The 18,491-nt window shown below is 24.1% G+C and overlaps 3 protein-coding genes across 7 annotated transcripts; 1 reads left to right on the top strand and 2 right to left on the bottom strand.

Moving 5' to 3' along the window:
• The first annotated feature begins 23 nt into the window (after positions 1 to 23).
• On the top strand, positions 24 to 7,012 carry LOC114126977 (contactin-1). Of its 2 annotated transcripts, none has more exons than XM_050202167.1 (6): positions 24 to 470; positions 869 to 1,144; positions 1,210 to 1,391; positions 3,219 to 3,348; positions 3,439 to 3,582; positions 4,514 to 7,012. In XM_050202167.1, exons 2-6 carry the CDS (start codon positions 901 to 903, stop codon positions 4,591 to 4,593), a joined length of 780 nt encoding a protein of 259 aa, XP_050058124.1. In that variant the 5' UTR covers positions 24 to 470; positions 869 to 900; the 3' UTR covers positions 4,594 to 7,012. The 2 variants fall into 2 exon arrangements, with proteins under 2 accessions (XP_050058124.1, XP_027846849.2); XM_027991048.2 differs by having other exon boundaries at positions 24 to 657.
• Positions 7,013 to 8,195: 1,183 nt separating this feature from the next.
• Positions 8,196 to 14,663, bottom strand: LOC114126962 (uncharacterized). 3 transcript variants are annotated; one of them, XM_050200681.1, is made up of 17 exons: positions 14,211 to 14,663; positions 13,357 to 13,626; positions 13,008 to 13,235; positions 12,723 to 12,929; positions 12,430 to 12,648; positions 12,158 to 12,351; positions 11,858 to 12,087; positions 11,651 to 11,781; positions 10,795 to 11,014; positions 10,545 to 10,696; positions 10,358 to 10,480; positions 10,134 to 10,261; positions 9,565 to 9,660; positions 9,363 to 9,501; positions 9,214 to 9,291; positions 8,929 to 9,141; positions 8,196 to 8,532 (listed from the first exon to the last, which is right to left on the bottom strand). In XM_050200681.1, exons 1-17 carry the CDS (start codon positions 14,355 to 14,357, stop codon positions 8,275 to 8,277), a joined length of 3,033 nt encoding a protein of 1,010 aa, XP_050056638.1. In that variant the 5' UTR covers positions 14,358 to 14,663; the 3' UTR covers positions 8,196 to 8,274. The 3 variants fall into 3 exon arrangements, with proteins under 3 accessions (XP_050056638.1, XP_027846824.2, XP_050056639.1); XM_027991023.2 differs by having other exon boundaries at positions 9,363 to 9,506; positions 9,585 to 9,660; positions 14,211 to 14,662; XM_050200682.1 differs by lacking the exons at positions 11,651 to 11,781; positions 11,858 to 12,087; positions 12,158 to 12,351 and having other exon boundaries at positions 14,211 to 14,662.
• A 789-nt stretch (positions 14,664 to 15,452) lies between these two features.
• On the bottom strand, positions 15,453 to 18,363 carry LOC114126974 (general transcription factor IIH subunit 2). 2 transcript variants are annotated; one of them, XM_050200683.1, is made up of 2 exons: positions 18,143 to 18,363; positions 15,453 to 16,807 (listed from the first exon to the last, which is right to left on the bottom strand). In XM_050200683.1, exon 2 carries the CDS (start codon positions 16,793 to 16,795, stop codon positions 15,629 to 15,631), a length of 1,167 nt encoding a protein of 388 aa, XP_050056640.1. In that variant the 5' UTR covers positions 16,796 to 16,807; positions 18,143 to 18,363; the 3' UTR covers positions 15,453 to 15,628. The 2 variants fall into 2 exon arrangements, with proteins under 2 accessions (XP_050056640.1, XP_027846844.1); XM_027991043.2 differs by lacking the exon at positions 18,143 to 18,363 and adding an exon at positions 17,232 to 17,469.
• Positions 18,364 to 18,491: the final 128 nt, after the last annotated feature.

Raw genomic sequence — 18,491 nt, 5'->3', positions numbered from 1 at the left:
CAAGTAAAAAAATTGATTAAAAATAATTTCAAAATTAATTGTTTATACTTAATACACCGATAAGTGGAAAATGTTTATTTTATATTGTTAAAAATTTAATATAGGTATCATAAATTGTATTGTAAAATCAATCGATTGATAGTGCTTTAATAATACAACGATAATAATCGTACTCGTGAGCTAAGTCTCACCTTTTATTGTCTAAGGTTTTGATGCACTGATATATCGATAATAAATGTGTATATAGGTATAAACTATCTATTAATGTATATACCTACACAGTATTATACATACAACATTAAGAGACTTCAGAAGCTTTAAATCTTCAATCTACTAAATACTCATCAATCTAAAATGTTTAGTTTTCTAATATTACTTTAGTTGCTATTCAGTATTTCCTTCTATTTTGTTTAAATTTATTTAATATAGGTACATATATACCGTGTACGGTAAACACTAAACAATAATTAGTGAGTTAGTTTTGTATATTATTATGTATTTAAGTGTCGCGTAGATGTCGAGTTCGTCTCAAAAATTTTTTCATGAATAGAAAAAATTGTATATTTGTAAAAAAGTTTCAAGATGCACATTTAAATATGATTTATTATAAATTTGTTTGTGTTTTTATAATCACCATTTCACTCTTTTCAATTCCATGTGAGTACCTATTTATTTAAAAAAAATTACATTAATTATAATTATATTTACTATGTATATTTAAAAACTAATTCTTTCAATGAAGGTTGAGTATTTTCTATCTTAAATTGTTAAAAAATCATAAGTAGCTAATTGATTTATGAGTAAGCTATAATATTAATGAGCAAAATTATAAAGTGAATACCATTATAGTTTTTTTTTTTTGTTCCAGATACAAATGGGATAAATAATAATTACATTAAAATGTTTCCAAAAATTGGTGAAAATGTTACACTTAAATGTGGCAGCAATAACATAAAAAATTCTGATGTGTTGTGGACAATTAAGCATAAAGAAATACCTGGTCGAACTAAAGTTTTGAAAAATGGAGATTTATTCATTCCATCATTCAATTTATCAGATGCTGGTGTTTATATTTGTGATCTAGCAGCTGCTAATGGCTATGCTGACCATGCTCCACTGACTGAATTTGAACTAAAACCAATAAGTAAATAAAATAGTAAATTGTATTTGTATTTCTGAATATACAGAACAGAATTAAAATTATTGCAGGTATACCTGGATCCTTAATAGGTGTAAAAGTTATACCTAATACTGTATTAGTGCTCATCACATGGAGACAAATAGAAAACAACGATGAGTTTCCTGTTAAAAATATTACCATTAAGTATAAAATTATGGATGAAAGAAATTCAAGAGATGATTGGAGTGTTCTACAAGTAAATCCATCTAAGGTAAAAACAATTTGTGGTTGGAATACTTTCTTTTTTTTTCATACCATATAGAAATTACTAGATAAATATTATTATTTTTTTTTTTTTTGTCACTAATTTCAACATAAAATTAATTGATTCATTTTTATACAATTTTTCTCAGTCTAACTTGGATATTAATTAAGCGGACATCATGTTGTTTCTATTTTTCTAACATATAACATTAAAAATGTGTATTTAGTAGAATCTATTTTATGTTAGTTGATTTACTTATAAAATTTAAAAGTAAAAATATTATCTAGGTGTAATATTTTACGTAGCTTTAAAACTTTAAAACTCATTTTAAAATGAAAATATCAATAAAAGCTTGTGAGATGATAGATATAGTATTCTTACCTTTAAGTTTGATTATAGGTTAATTCTGTTTAACACAAATATACTATATTATTTGTTATTAAGACGGAAATAAAACAAATGAAGGAAGCAGAAAATAATAATATATAATATAAAAAGTAATGTAAATACTAATATTCAAGTTATATTTTAAAAAATAGGATAGAAAGATCTTTTTAAAATACTTGATTCATCTTGAGGGACTGTTGTCTTTTAGATGAGTACTTTTTATTTTAAAAATAATTAACTGTGTATGGTTTAAATATTTTTATACATTTAGATTTAGATACCTTTAAGTAACTGTTTAGTTATTCCTAACTAAATTCTATTTAGAATACTGAACTTTCAACTATTGAACTTATAGATTCCTTAAAAATATGTACTTGCTTACAAAATGTGTAATGTGTGTCCTAAACAAAAAATTTACTTTGATCATTTTTTAGTGTTTTATAGTTAATAGTATTAAAATCTTTAGATTATCATATAATATTTATTATTATGAGTTAAAATTATAAAACCATAAATCTATAAAAATCGTTCAATACTATTTAATATATTATTAATTAATAAAATATAATTTTAGTTTACCTGTAAAATATGTATTTATATGTGTGATAATATGATCAAGTTTATTTAAACAATCAAAATAACCTTTGTGTGATCAAACATGTTACAAATTATTAGTTATTACAATCATTGATGCAAATTATGATAGATTTATCTATTTCTGTATTTTATTTATTATTGCATTTGAAAAACAATTCTATATTCTTCTTTATAGACTATAGAGGTGTTATAAATTGAAAGTCTTATATTGTAACCTTGATTCGTAATGAAGAAAATCTTATGGTCTTATTATGAACAATGTTATTGCTTAATATAATTTTATGCATACTTGTAATTTACTTGAAAAAATGCGTATAGTTTCCTCTTAACTAATTAACACATTGACTGCTATATGACTATCAGCGGCCATCTGTAATTCTCAAATTTTATACATTTGTGACCGCCGGCAGCCATACTTCATCATTACTACCATGCCATTGACCGCCAGTGACCATAAATGAATTTGGTTTTATATTATTAACTTTTCTTTAGTGCTACAATAATGCACTAAAATAAGGACCATGGCGTAGTGGGAATCATTACAATTTTTTTGATATAATAAATTTTTTTTTTCAAATATTACCAATTTGTATACCTATTGAATGACTGCCGGTGGCCATGTGAGCCAACGTGTTAAGTATCAGTATTGAAATATGAATGTAAAAATAAAACTAAAAATTATCAATAATTTAAAATGTAAATCTGGTTGGGGACAAGGTGTGTATAATATGGATAATCTATGAAAATTACCTAACTCATTTTATATAAATAAACACTTAAGATGATATGATTTAACCTATGCATTATTATTAACTAATTTTTAATTCTTTTTGTGGCTATTTTTTATAGATTTCCATAAATATTTATTCCCTGCTTCCAAATACATTATATAAAATTCAAATTTGGGCCAGCAATGAAGTAGGTAATGGGCCCAAAACCGAATTGACCACTAAAACATTGAGCGACATGACAGAATCTGGTAAAATACTGTTATAATTATTTATATTATTATTCTAGAAAAATAACTTAAATAATTTGGTATTACTATTATAATATTTTATGATTTTAGAGTTAGAAAAACATCTTTTGGAAGGTATTGACACATTTGATACCAGAGCTTGGACATTTGCAGTAATTGTGATCATGAGTACCTTTAGTATATTTGTAATAGCATTGTGTTGCTTATTTGTCAAGGATCCCAGAGTGCAAAAAAGTTAGTATAATTTATGAATTTAATATATAATCTTTAAATAGAACTTATTCAGAGATAGCAAACCTTTCTGGTTTTATTTTCCCTGTGTCAACTAATTTTATAACCTTTTTTTAAATTTAAAAAATTTTACATTTGACAAATGTTGAGTGTTGCGTGTATCACTTAAAGAGCGTGTCACACCCTAACATGAGTGTCATAGGTTCGTCATCTCTGACCTAATTATTTTGGCATGAAAAAAAAACCAATACAAGTTAAATTTTCAAGTACATATATAATTTATATATTTTTGTGTTATTTATTTAATTTTAAATTTAGAGACGCTCTCTTTTTTAAGAGTATAGAATTAGGAATCATTTGAACCTTAGATTTGGAAATAGTATAGGAAAATTTAACTTATCTTTATATTAATTGATTAATTGTAATTTATAAACAAATTACTCTTCGTAGTTAATTTAAAGTATTTATTTCACAGTTAATTTATTTAAAGTAAAACTTTTTACCTATTTATACAAATATAAATATTATTATAGTTTTTCCGAGTATTGTTAAACATAATTTTTATGTGAAAAACGGGTAAAATCATTTTGTATTAACTCTAATTGTATTTTCAAAAAAGACAAATCAAAAAAAAAAAAATATATATAATAACTAATAAGTCTCCCAGTAGAATTGCTAATAATTTTTATTATGGCTGTATGCATGAATTATTACATTACTATAATTATTAGATTATTATTATTTCTTAGACATTTAAAATATTCTTATGAGTTTTTTTAGAAAATCTTACACATGACCGATTAATTATTACATTAGTAACAAGTCTTTATCTGTTTGTTTTTAGTTTGATAAAACTTGGAACAAATTATCTCTCCAAAATTTTTTTTATTTTAGTACCTATTCAACTAAGTATTTTTTTTTTGTTTTTAATTAGGATTAGAAAACAGCGATGATGTTGAACGAATTGAGTTAATACCAAATATTATCATAAATCCTGGTTACTGTGAAACATAGCTAAGATTTGAATACACTGATACTAATTTTTGAGTCGGTGTGAAATCAAGTTGCTGTTTGGTAAATTAGCCTGATAAATTGTTTGTATTATTTTTTTTTAGTTTTGACATTTGGTTTGATTTTTGAACCATGTACAAGTTAAAAATTAGATATTCACTATTTTCAAAATCTTTTTTTAAGATAACATAAAGATCTAAATCATAGATTAATTAATATATCAGTATATAAATTACTAGTAAATATATTACATTTTAATCTATGTCCAAACTGATACACACTTATTTTGTATATTCAATTGTGAACTTTTTTAAATAAGAAATTAGGTTATATTTGTACTAAAAATATCAAGTTATTTGAGATTTAGTGAAAATTCTAAGTCATTCAATTTAATTAAGGTCTTATTGATCATATAGTTTTTAAGAGGTGCTTTTAAGTGTAGGATACTTGTTTAAGCAAAACAAAATAGTTATTGAAAGACATATTACATAGATTTAGATTAAATTGTATTTTGATAGACCACACAATATTTATTTCATATTAAATTTATTCACAGGGTTAATTAATTCCATTTTTAAGTAATATTTATACTAAATAACTTCCATAACTTTCTCATAGCTTAAAAATAAATATAATGTTTATTTTTAAATTTTCTAGTTGTTGAGTGACTTGTGTCATACAAAACTAATTTCATTTTTAATAAAAATCTTTCTCATCTCATTTCTTTTTATATTAACACCACCCTATTTTAATTATTTGAACTTACTACTTAGTATTTTGATACTACTTCTTCCAGTATAAATAATATATCATTGATCAAATACTGTAATAATCTTTTAATAGTAAATTATTTTTCTCTAGTTGAATCTAAGCATATCTAATATGACATGCCAATTCCAAAAATGTGTGATATCTTATAATATGATATTATATTTAAATTCAAAATCTATTATTCATTAAGCAATTAATAAAAAATTATAAATTTGTTTTAATCTAAAAAGCTTCCTTTACAATCATGTATAAACAATTATACTCTTGAATGCTTCCTTTTTTTTTTTTATATATTTATTACATTTGGGTAACTAAAAATTACTAGTCATTCTACAAGACAAAAGAGGTTTTTATTACCTTAATTATAAGACTGCACGCTTTCATTTCCATGCTGCCATGCATTTGTTGTTTTATTCTAATGCACAACGGTAGCGATTGGTTTTATTGTGTGATTTAGGTTATATGTATAATTTTAATGTTGTATTTTCACTATCATAATTGTTAGTGTAAATTTATATATAATGTATTTAATGTAATTTAATATATTCATTACATGATTAATTGAATCATAATCATAGACATAATTATTATAAATTCATATAGCTACAAAAATAAAATACAAATAATATTCTAAAATAATTTACTTTTTAAAGTATTATAATATAAATTTAAATAACTAAACCCTTTAGATCAGTGATAAAGTTTTAGATGTTTTAAATATGCAATCATATCAATTTTGTAAATTAAAAGACTAGACATACTATATTAGACAAAATTAATACAAATTTAATCAAACATAATCATTTATTTTTAATGAAAAAAAAATTTAATTTTTCTTATAAGGAAATATACTTATTATAAATTTTTAAATGATCCAATATTTTAAGAAAATTATGTTTCAATTCTTTCATCAATATTACTTTACTTATGCATTTAATTTTGTGTTTTGTTATCTCAAATTTTGTTATTTTTTTATTATTTCAATAATAAATTATTGAATGTAAACATGTATGTATAATTTGAAATGTTCCAATTATTATTATTATTTTGTTACCTAATTTTTATTTTACCAGACAAAAATAATACCATAATATTAATGTATATGTATTTAATGCAAATGTGCTAAATCTAACACCATTAAATGTAATATATCTCTGAACATGACATAATAAATAGTTTAATTTAGAGTATTTAATGATACATAAATCATTGACAGATGGTGGATAGTAAGTAAATAATAGTAAATATTTAAAAACTGGTGCTAAACCAAAGTAATCATTCTCTACATTTTCTATTCTTCTTTGTAATGTTAGTCCACAATAATTGAGTGTTTTAACAAATTAACTTGAATTCAGAAAAAAAAATATTTCAGGGTACAATACATTTTATTTATGTGAATTTATATAATTTACTTTTGACATGTATATTTATTTTTTATTTTTTTGAACGGTTGTATCACTTTGATTATTATCAAATTAATCCATTGGATATAATCAGGTGCTTTATTATTTTTTTGTAATCTATAATGTGACTAGATATTAATTTTACTATTAATAATTGTTTTAAGTCTGGTATGATATAATGATTTTTGTGGATTATTTTGTTTTTGTGTTGATTTTTTTTTCTAATAAACCATTCAAGAAAAAATATATTTTATTGTTTATTTATTACTACCTTTAATTTATTTTTAAAAAGTATTACAAGTAATGAGCTTTATTTTATAATATCTAATATCATAATAGTCCTGGATTTCAATTCATTAACATGTCAGAACATTAATGAACAATTTTGTATTGTTGTGTTTTAGTTATATAAAACATAGACAATATAAACACAATTATCATCCCAAATTTGTTTTCTAAAGTTTACTTATAATTTGTCATGTTTAAGTGTAATATTCAAAACTTTGATTTTGTATTACATTTAAATGATTTTATAATCTTGAACAGGTAGTAAATTACAATTGAAACGGCATTTTTAATAATACGATTAACAATGTTCGATATTTTTTTCCTCCAATGTCGCTAAATTTAATAATTGTTATTGGACAATATTTATCAGGGTCTTAACAAAATATTGAACATTCATTGTAAGTATAAGTGGAATATGAAAAATAAAAATGTTAGTAATTTATTAAAATTTAAAATATTAAGATTATGTTAGGTCAGCTATCTTGCTATAATTGATATATAGGTAACTCATTACATATTATATTTCTATGCATATCCATATAAGTTCATGATTGTTATAATATAACCATGAATATTGATTTCAAATTAATGTCAAGCTTGTTTCTTATTAATCAGGTGGTAGGTGCCCAAATATTTTTGTAAGATTATATTTGCTTGCTTATGACTTATTTTAAGAATATTCTTATAAATTAATCACTATACATATACACTTAAATTTTCAATTTTATAAAAATAATATTCTTAAATTAATTAGGATTAACATAATAACATGTAGGTAACTGTGTCTAAGCTAAAAATTAATTGGTTGACTAACAAAATATAACGTGCAAAATCCTTTGATAGTCAAATAAATGATATAGCTATAATGCATGAAAATTAATTTTCAATTGTATTAGTTTATTGGATCAGCTGTAAGTTCTTTGTTAATTTTAAGTGTTCTTAATCGTTTTGGCCAAAAATATACAACATTCTCAATCATTTGATTGCTAGAACAGGTACACTCAAAATGTATCAACCTACTATCTAAGATTTGTATAATAAACATATTATTGGTTGTAATGAAGGTCAATTATTTTAGTATTTTTCTCTACTATTATGTATTTTTATTTAGGTATTTTATAATAATAATTAAAGTAGTCCAAATATTTTAAATATAATAAATACATTTTATTAAAATAAATTATAAACAGTATTAAATTAAGTAATAAAGCCATACAATAATTTAACGGTTAACAAATACATTTAATAAGCTTTTTACGATCTCTTCTTGCTTAGATGTGAGTTGTTTGGTTTTCAACATATTGTGCAAATGGTTGTGTGCTGCTGCTAACATTTCAGAATAATTTGGAATGTCGTTAAAATTACAAAACTTTTCCATCGCATTCTGAATTACATGTAGTCGAGAGTCAAACAAGTAAGTTAAACCACTAATGTCTGATGGCTCAAGTAAATTACACAAATTGCAAAACGCCGCACAAAGCTAGAAAATTAAATTAATTAGATAATGTTGTGTTTGGAAAAATAAAGTAAAATTATATTAACATATTAATCAATAGAAAATATATTACATTTTATAACTTTTTAAATATACACGTATTACCACATTCAATGCTAATGATATTTTGAATTCTTGCCTAAACTGCTGTATATAATACTTATAATAACACAGTCATGAGAAGATAAACTTTTTTAAAACTCAGAACCAATTACAATCATTTGTTTGTATTGGAGATTGGCTATACCAAATTGTATAGTTATATACCTCTAGCAAAGTATATATAGAACATTTAACCTATCATCATAAGCTAAACACAGTAGACTTTATTTCAGTGTTGAATATGTTAATGGGATGATACAGTATTTATTTTGTACAAACCTGATTTATTAGTTTTTGTTGATGCTTGTATTCACAAATATGAGGTAAGTTTTGAGCATTTTCAAAAGCGTCAAACAGCCTATGCCACATTTTTGAGTAATTATTACCATATAGGTCTCGGTGATTATACATTAAAGATGAACAAGCAACATGCCTGACTTTAAAGTTACAGCAATTTATAATTAATGTAGATAATGTATTGAATACATTATTCTGGAAATGCAATTTTAAATAATTAATATCATATAATGTTATACATTTGACTTTTTAATATCTATATTTTACCCTTAAAGTTTCTGGTAACTTTTGAATGGAATTGGTTTGATAGAGGACACCTAGAGAATTACAACTATTCCAACGATTCTAAAACAGAATACATTCTTTGTAAATTTATTTCAAGTGGCTATTTGTGATTTAAATAGTTATTTACTAACTTTCATACTATCATTTCCATTGGCTATATTAATTAAAATATTTATTGATTCTTCATATAAAGGGGCAAATTGCTGTCCAGTAACATCAGTATAGTCAATTAATGACAGTAAGAGACCCAAAGCTCTAGTACCACAAGCTCTACACTAAATATTAAAATAGATTAAATAATTTTCAAAAATCAACATGAACTATACATGTTACAATGCATAGGTATTAATTACTGGTTTACGGTCAAGTGTTGAAAGTGCAGCTTTGGCCAAACATAATAATTTTTCATCTTCAATTTCATACAAATCCCTAAAATATGTATAATATATAATTCAAAAATATATAAATATTTAATATAATATACAGGGCAATTCTTTTATCCAAAAACTCTTGTTATTTCTAAATCTATTAATGTTTTTGAAAATAAATTTTTAAACATTTGTTAATGTAATAATTTTTAAGTTTTTACTTTTTTGAATGATAGCAATGGCCAATGATAGTACCTATACATTTTTTAATTCATATTTTGAAGCAGAATATTATTGGAGTATTTTAAATTATACAATAAAATCTAAACACATACGAGTAGTTTATTTTAAGTCCAGTATTCTTTTTGAAACACCCTATATAATAATTACTTATTTACTCTTAAACATTTGTTATTTATTATAGGAACTAATTCAAAGATGAGTTATTTAGTTTAATTTTAAAATTAACAATTTCTGAAATCTATAATAAGTTATAATGACAAGGGATAACTTATTTATTAGATAAATATTTACCAATTTTCTACCAAGACTTCAGATATGCAGTTTAATGTCCATGCCAATTTTTCTTGAACTGAATTTACTTTATTTATTGATGAAACATAAAGCAAACCATCAATAGTGTGTCTTATATACATTGGATTCTATAAAATTGTTTTAACCAAAGTATAAATATAATATATAACCGTTATTACTACTAGAAAAATTATTTTTTAAAGATAGTTATCATGTTTACTTACTTTTGATAGCTTTTCGTACTTAATAAGTGTACCTAATGTTGCTATTGCAGCTGATTGGATATTTTGATCTTCACAGGTAACAAACATATGTAATTCATCACAGCATAGATCAACTAATTCGTCCTGTTTAAGTAAGATTTTGTTAAATACTGATCAATAACTTAAAATAAATCATTTATATTAATACTTCAAGATCATTAAATAAATCTGATCCAATTGTTGATAAACTTTCAATAAGAATGGGCAATGTTTGTGGATCTTTTTCTGCGAACATTTGTGGTATTAATTTTCGAAATATCAACTTCCATTTTTCTAATCTAGCAGATTTATGATCATCCCCTAATATACACATATTACAATTATTTATTTATCTAATGGTAATAATAATAATAATAGGTAAATAAACAAAATTTACTAATATATGTTGTACAATCTACCTTCTGATACAGCAGACATTTGTTTTAAACATGATAAAATACTTTTACGTAACAATGTTTGTTTAGTGTATTTCATGTCTTCGATTGCAATATTAATTAACATTCTATTTTCAATTAGACCATAATAATGATTACAATAACTATTTAATATTTGCCAACATTGACGCCTCACAATCATTTGTGTATTATCTTGGTCACTTTCTAGAAATGATTTTGTTTCCTACAGACAGAATTAAAATTAAAAGTAGAATATCAATTATCCAAACAAATTTAGAACATCAATTTTTTTAAATAATTAACCAGAAAGGGATAAAATTGTTATATAAAACAACATTCGTAAATTTTATATCACTAATTAGAGAATTTATTTTTAATTTACAGTTGATGACATTAATTTCACAAGTTTTGGCATTTAACTTTTATAAATTAACACCAACCACCAAGTCTATTCTTTTTTCTAGTAATAAATGTATTTAAATATTGATTCTTGTAATTTTTAAATACTTTCAACAATATAATATTTTGAAATTTTTGAATTTTTTGTATAACTGAAGGAGAATTATGTGGTGATAGAAACTTTGTTTTTCAAATGGAAACCCTTCCCTCAACCTTTCAACTATAAATTATTAAGGGGATAATTTTTTGAAAACTTTTAATGTATCTAATTAAAAATTTAAATAAGTAATTTAAGTGTATTTTATAATTCCAAAAAATAGATCTTCAAATTCAGTAAAAATAACTGAATAAACTCATTATTAAAGAAAAAAGTGGCGTTGAGCATTCTTGGTTAATAAAATTACCTTATATGTTTGTATTTATAAGAGTATACAAATGTTCAATTAAAACGCTCACTTACTTTAAATAAATATAAACATAAATTTACAATTTCTGTCTTTTTTTCTAATAATAATTCTTTTTCAAATTGTGGAAGTTCTGAATTGAAAACAGAAGACAGACAACGAAAGACTCCTATTCTTAGGTAATTATCTATAAGAACACACAAATACCTATTAGTTAACAAAACAAAAATAATAAAAAATATACACATTATTATAATACTAACCACATGGTTCACATTTAATATACACAAGTATAGCGTCTAATACTGATTTAAGAAGATTTTTATTCAACCTTGTATATGGTGTGTTAGAAATCACACTAGAAAAACAATGCAAAAGTACGAGACGGACACTACGCGTTTCCATAACAAAATCTTTTAACAATGTATTATGTATTGTAATTATATAATCAGCAAGAGTTTCAGACCATGTTGTAAATGCACCTTTTTTCTCTCTTAAAAATATTAATTAATTTATAAAAACCAACAACATATTATCATAAGTAGAAACAATTAACTATTTACCTATATTGAGCTTGGGCAAAAAATATTTTTGAACCATTAAAAATAGATGTGATAGCAGTTATAATAGTTGCGCGTACTTTAGAAGAAGGTTCACGTATTGAATTTCCTACTTCGGAAATCAAACAATTTAGAATGTTCATTGAACCATCAACAATTGTATACAAATATCCTAACAATAGTTTTTTCTCTACTATCTGAAATTAAGTTGAATAAAAGTACAAATGTAGTTTTATTTTATTGGTTTAATAAGTATATTAACATTGAAAACTTACAGTAAACATTTTTTTCATTATTTGTGCAGCTAATAACCGTATATCTATTGTTATACGTCCAATAAGATTAGATGAGCACGGTTCATCTTCAGAAAAATCTGAATCCCTAACATTCATCAACATTTCATCATCTACTGAAATAGTAACAAAGTTTGGTACTTTATTTTTGGATTCTATAATTCTCTTTTTTTTTTGACGTCGTTTATTCGTCATATTAATCTAGAAATAAGAATTTTTGTTTTCTAGAATTTTTTTATCAACATGATTATCTAAACATTTTAAATTAAATTTACCATAGGTACTATATCTAGTCTTGATGGATTTTCCCATTGTACGATAGGAGAGGGTTGCAAATCATTAAGAAATTTTGATTGATTAAAAATCAAACCATACCTTAAATATAACAAAACAATTGGTAATAACTTATTAAAATTATCATTAGTCCATTGTTTAGACTGTTCAATAAGTTGTGACAAAATTTGTAATCCACATTTTAAAACCTAAAATTATCATAATTATTTCATTTTATGAATAAAGTTATTAATGGAAAAAAATATTATAATTATTAAATAACTTACTTCTTGATCATATGATTGCATACATTTTTTTTGATTTATTGACTGTTCTATAAATTTAATTATGCAGATTCCAATAGTATTGATACAATCATAATCTTTTATTATTACCACAGTTGCTTCTAAAAACTTTATGTATGTAAGTATGTCAATATTAGTATGAGGTTCTACAGATTTATTTTCTATTTTTTGTAACACTTGTAGTAATAAAGCCATTACATCAGTAATATTCTAAAATGGATAGATTTTTTCATTAAAAACTTACAATTGACAAATGTATATTAAATTAAATTAAATTCTTAGATTTCTTTTTTTTTTTTTTTTGAAAATACTAAAATAAATAATTTCTTACTCTATTATTGTTGATGTTCAAGTTTCTATATGTTTGAATAGTGCAGACATAAAAATCAAGAATTTCATTGATTTGTGTTGAATGTTGGAAACTGGATTTAAAATGAAAAATACATGATAGTGTCCAAGAAATTGTATTTTTTAAAAGATTCTCTTCGCTAATACTAAGTTTTGGTAATACTTTGCTCATCAATTTACAACATTTAACAACTAGATTGGTATCTATTGGGCTAATCTCTTGACATACTTGAAATAAACATAGAATGTCATCCTATTAAAAAAAAGAAAAATTCATAAATTAAATATATTAGTGGAATGCATTATCCAATATTAATAATGTGTAAGATATGTGGGAGTAGATGATATTTGCCATGAGTATTCTAATATCTTCTCCCAATTATCAATTTTATTAACTCTTAATTTTTGTTACTTTCAAATTCTTATTATGGTTTACCTATATAACTAAATATAATAAGTAGGTATATGATGTTTTAATGTTTGACAGTTAATGGAATTTTCATGAATATTTAAAACCGTAAGTATGATTTAATCAAGTAGGTATTATGATTAACCTGTTGATTACTCAGCTCACAAAACATAGGTAGAATCCTAGTTAACAATTTAAAAGCCCTCCCAACTTAAAATCCTGATTACTACCAATACTAATATAATAGGCAGGATAATAATAAATGATACATAATAATATGGAATTGTTATAAGTTATAACCATTAAGTATCTATTAAATACACTTTTGATTATACATTTTTTTTTAAACTCAACTCAAACAATTTAGGTTTTATAATTACACCTATTATTTATATACATATATGTATAAATATATAATTGAATATTACTTGATTTTTCATCCATTGGGGTTTAAGCACTTTGTAAACTTTGTCCAAGCAAGTGTCCACATTAATTTCATTAGGTGTTTGTTGATGATCTGCAATGGCTATTGCTAAGGTCGTCACCGAGTCTTTTATTATATATTCTTTATTCATCGGAAATAATTTTATTAAGCTGCCGTGACGAAAATAAGGAACAAAATGTAATAATTAAACCGTTCAAACTGTTGTTGTCGTTATTGTCAATTTAGTCAGTTATAGACACGGACTACAGACACTAGAGACCACGGTCTTATATACGACCGTTCTAGAAACTATAGACTTATATTGCTTATAGACTATTTTAATGTAGCAACTACTGGCAAATTAATAGTTACCGCGAATAGTGATCGAATATAAACAAAAGGGTTAAATAATAATATTATTGTGATCAGAGTAGGTATTCATCAGTATCTGAAGATATTAGATAATAATATTATTGTATACATTAGTGCACACAACTGTTATCACTAAAGTTCTGTGTACATAGTTGTAGATAATGCACGTGGGTTAAGTAATATTTTAAAATACCAGTCTTTAAGCAAATGGCGAATTCGTTCATCTAATTTCCCTATGCTTCTCTTATAATTCTTCATCAGTGTTCATTCTGATTTATTTATTCTGTGCTTTAAGTATCTATATGGGTCCTAGAAATTAGAAAGTAGAATAGCTAGTTAAAAATTTTAGATTAGAATTAAAGTTAATGATGGGATTGAGCATGTTTGATAAATCACAATCAAATATCAATGTAAACAAGAATTATTTGAGTTTATGTATGTTTTTATGTGAATACCTAACAGTCCTACCACGTTTATTTGAGTGTTTGACTACTTCCACTGCTTATAAGTTTTAATATTTTTTTATTCTTCTGAAAATATTACCCGTCTGCAATTATTATACTCAAGAGGGAAATTAATTCTTTTGATTAGCTACTTGAATGAATACAAGAACCACTGTGCAATTGGTTACTTATTTCTAAGTAGTTATTGATCAGTGTTATTATTTATCCTTATCTAATAATACATTTTCAACTATTATGGTCTATGGAACATTATTTATAACTAGGAATTTAACTACCCTCATATTTTAAATGAAATATAAAAAAACCAAATTAATGGTACACAATAAACACATACATTTATTATATTAATTTGAAGATAAACTTAGATATTAAACTAAAGACAAATAAAATAAAATATTTTCAGTCTAGTATTAATCTGTTTTTAATCATTTTTATTGTACACATAAACTAAAATCATTTTACAGAAATAATGCTTAAAAATATATAAAAAGAAATCAAAAAATGATTGATACCCTTAAAATATTTAACTTATGTATAAAGTAATTCAATTAATTATAAAAATTAAAAATTAAAAATTGGTTGTACATTATCTTTTTTCATCTCGTTTAACAGCACAGCCTGGACACACATGTAATGTATTATGCACATAAATGTCACAGCCATCACAGTAATGTTTTTTACACGATTCACAAAAGTATACATTTTCAGCAGGGACCTTTATTCTTTTTCTGCATCCATAGCAATAGGCACTAGAACCTTCTTCAAGCTCAATTTTTATAAACGGTTTAATAGGAACCAAATGATGTAATGACCTAGCAAGATGTAAAGAAGACACGAGTATGAGGCCACAACATTTACACTCCACGGGTAATTCACAATATTTGCTGTTACATTGTGGACAAAAAAATCCTTTAGCGTTTAATTTGCCACCCTCTGCTAAATGACATGAACATGTGGTAAATGGTGGTTTTTGTTCTAACTCTTGAGGAAAGCCCATTTTCACACATGATGCATCAACTGAATTTGGAAGGGGAACAGGTTCCACTAACGACCAAAGAACGTGTTTAAAATGTACATCATCTACAATCACATTATGTTTACCTTTAGTTTCATCACACAAGTGTCGAAACATCCGTACTTCGGCAGCTAAGTGTATCATTGAAACTCTGATATTATTTGTTTTAAGCATATCTATAGTAGTATTTATTTCACCTGGATCGCACGAGCTCAAACTAGATCCAATAATAAGTATTTCTCTACTAGTATGAGAGGGCAACATTTTCATAACTGAAAATGCAATTTCTAAAGAGTTTTGTACAGACATCAATCCATTGCAATAATTAAAACCTCCAAAAGTTTTTTTCAATTCTTCGAGATGATATTTTCTATTGCCAGACAATTCAGATATACGCTCTGCAGATGAATTCCTTGTAGTTATCAGACCAAGTTGACTAATTGGATTTTGATCAAAATAATCTTGAATGAAATCTTGAAGCAATTTGTAAGTACACAATTGTCTAGTAGGTTTTAAATCCTTTTCAACCATTGAATTGGAACTATCTATAATAACAAACAAATGTCGCATCATGCCCAAGCGGACATTTGGCTGTCGAGTTGCCAGTAATCGCTTAGATTTTTCAATGATCTCTTTAACTGACCATTCAACATTTCCTCCTTCATCTTCTTTCACTTCTTCCCATGTTTTTTCATAACCACCTTCCCAGCGATATTCTTTTACTTCAGTATCGTCCATTTCAAAAATCTTCTAAAAATTATACAATTAAAATGAGTTAGACATGTAATAAGTATTGAATTCTCTTATATATATATATATATAAGTATTAATCTTATATTATCAATATTTATCAAAATATTGTCTTATAAAAATTGAATAAGGTGTATTATTTTAAAAACTAAAATAAAAACACTACAATATATAAAATACATGATGATTAATAACTCTATTTTTTTATTTAAAAAAAAAATAGGTACTTAATGCCTAAGTAGTAAGTATATACACTAAATACCAAACTGATCCACAGAATGTATAGTATTACTAATTATCTAGTATTAATATATTTAGACATTACTATTAGAAAACAAATAAAAATAACAAAATACATTCAGTAATTATTTATATATTTACATGAATATAATTGATTTATAACATTTTAAAATAGTTAACTTACAGACAACACAAATTAAATATGAATATTGTTACTGGACGCTGTACGAAAAAAGTGTTAAATATTTTTCAATTTTACTAAATGTCAAATGCTAATTGATTCATAAGTATTTTACAGAAAATGCTTAAAAGTAAATTTTTAATAATACTTTAAGATAATTCAATTCATAAATAAGTAAACTATTACAATATACCGACTGTAAACTGCAAATATTAAACATTAAACAGTTAAAAACTTACGTCTTGCGTTATCAATATATCAATATATATATTATCAATATTATCTTTAAAATAATTTAAATATTTCTAATATCTTTGAAAGACACTATGAATAGGATTTAGTCATAGAATAAATGAAATTTATAAAATTTAATTTAATTTATTCTGTATATTATGTAGTTTACTCAACTTCGAGAGAATATTTGTAGTTCCACAAAACGTTTGTTCTAAAAAATATTATACTCACGAAAGAAAAATTATTTACCTTATTTATATCCGACTATTATCTATAGACTATTAGACTATAACTTAACCTGTACCTATTTAAAATTTAACCAAAACCACGATCAAATTTAAAATTACCTTCCATCATTTATATTACCTATATGACAATAAATTGACATATATTTAGGGTTACCGTAATGTTTTTAGACCAAATCCGGACATCATCAGTTCCGTTTCACGATGGAGGGGGGAGTAAAATTGAAGATAGACAATATTATAATATTGTTATTTCATTAATCATTAATACAATCAAAGAACAAACATACAATTTTATTTTATTCGAGCATGAAAAAAGTTAAATATTGTTTTTATTTATCAAATAATGTATTAATATATAGTATTATAGTATATATATATAGTAATTTATATAGTATATAAAATATATTAGTGCATAAATATATAGCCACGTACCTATTTATTTACGTATATGTATAACGTGTACACACTCAAAACTTTATCCCAGCTACGTTTTTTCTTCCCTTCAGAGATGTGCAGGAAATTTGAAAATCAGTATCATGTATCGGGTACTTACATTTTTTTAAATTTATATTAATATATATATACCTATATAGATATGTTTGTATTTTAAGTTGACAATGTAGACTAATGTATAGTCAATAACGTAATAAGTATAATAATAAATAATGATTCATAAATCAATAAATAACAATACCTATACTAGCATAACTATAAATATATATATATATACATATAGGTGTCATCATTTATGATTTATACTGAGAAAATCTATGCAGACTAC

Source organism: Aphis gossypii, chromosome 2 (genome assembly GCF_020184175.1).
Source record: "Aphis gossypii isolate Hap1 chromosome 2, ASM2018417v2, whole genome shotgun sequence".
In the NCBI taxonomy this organism is placed as follows: domain Eukaryota; kingdom Metazoa; phylum Arthropoda; class Insecta; order Hemiptera; family Aphididae; genus Aphis; species Aphis gossypii.
This window is presented reverse-complemented; position numbering and strand designations above follow the sequence as displayed.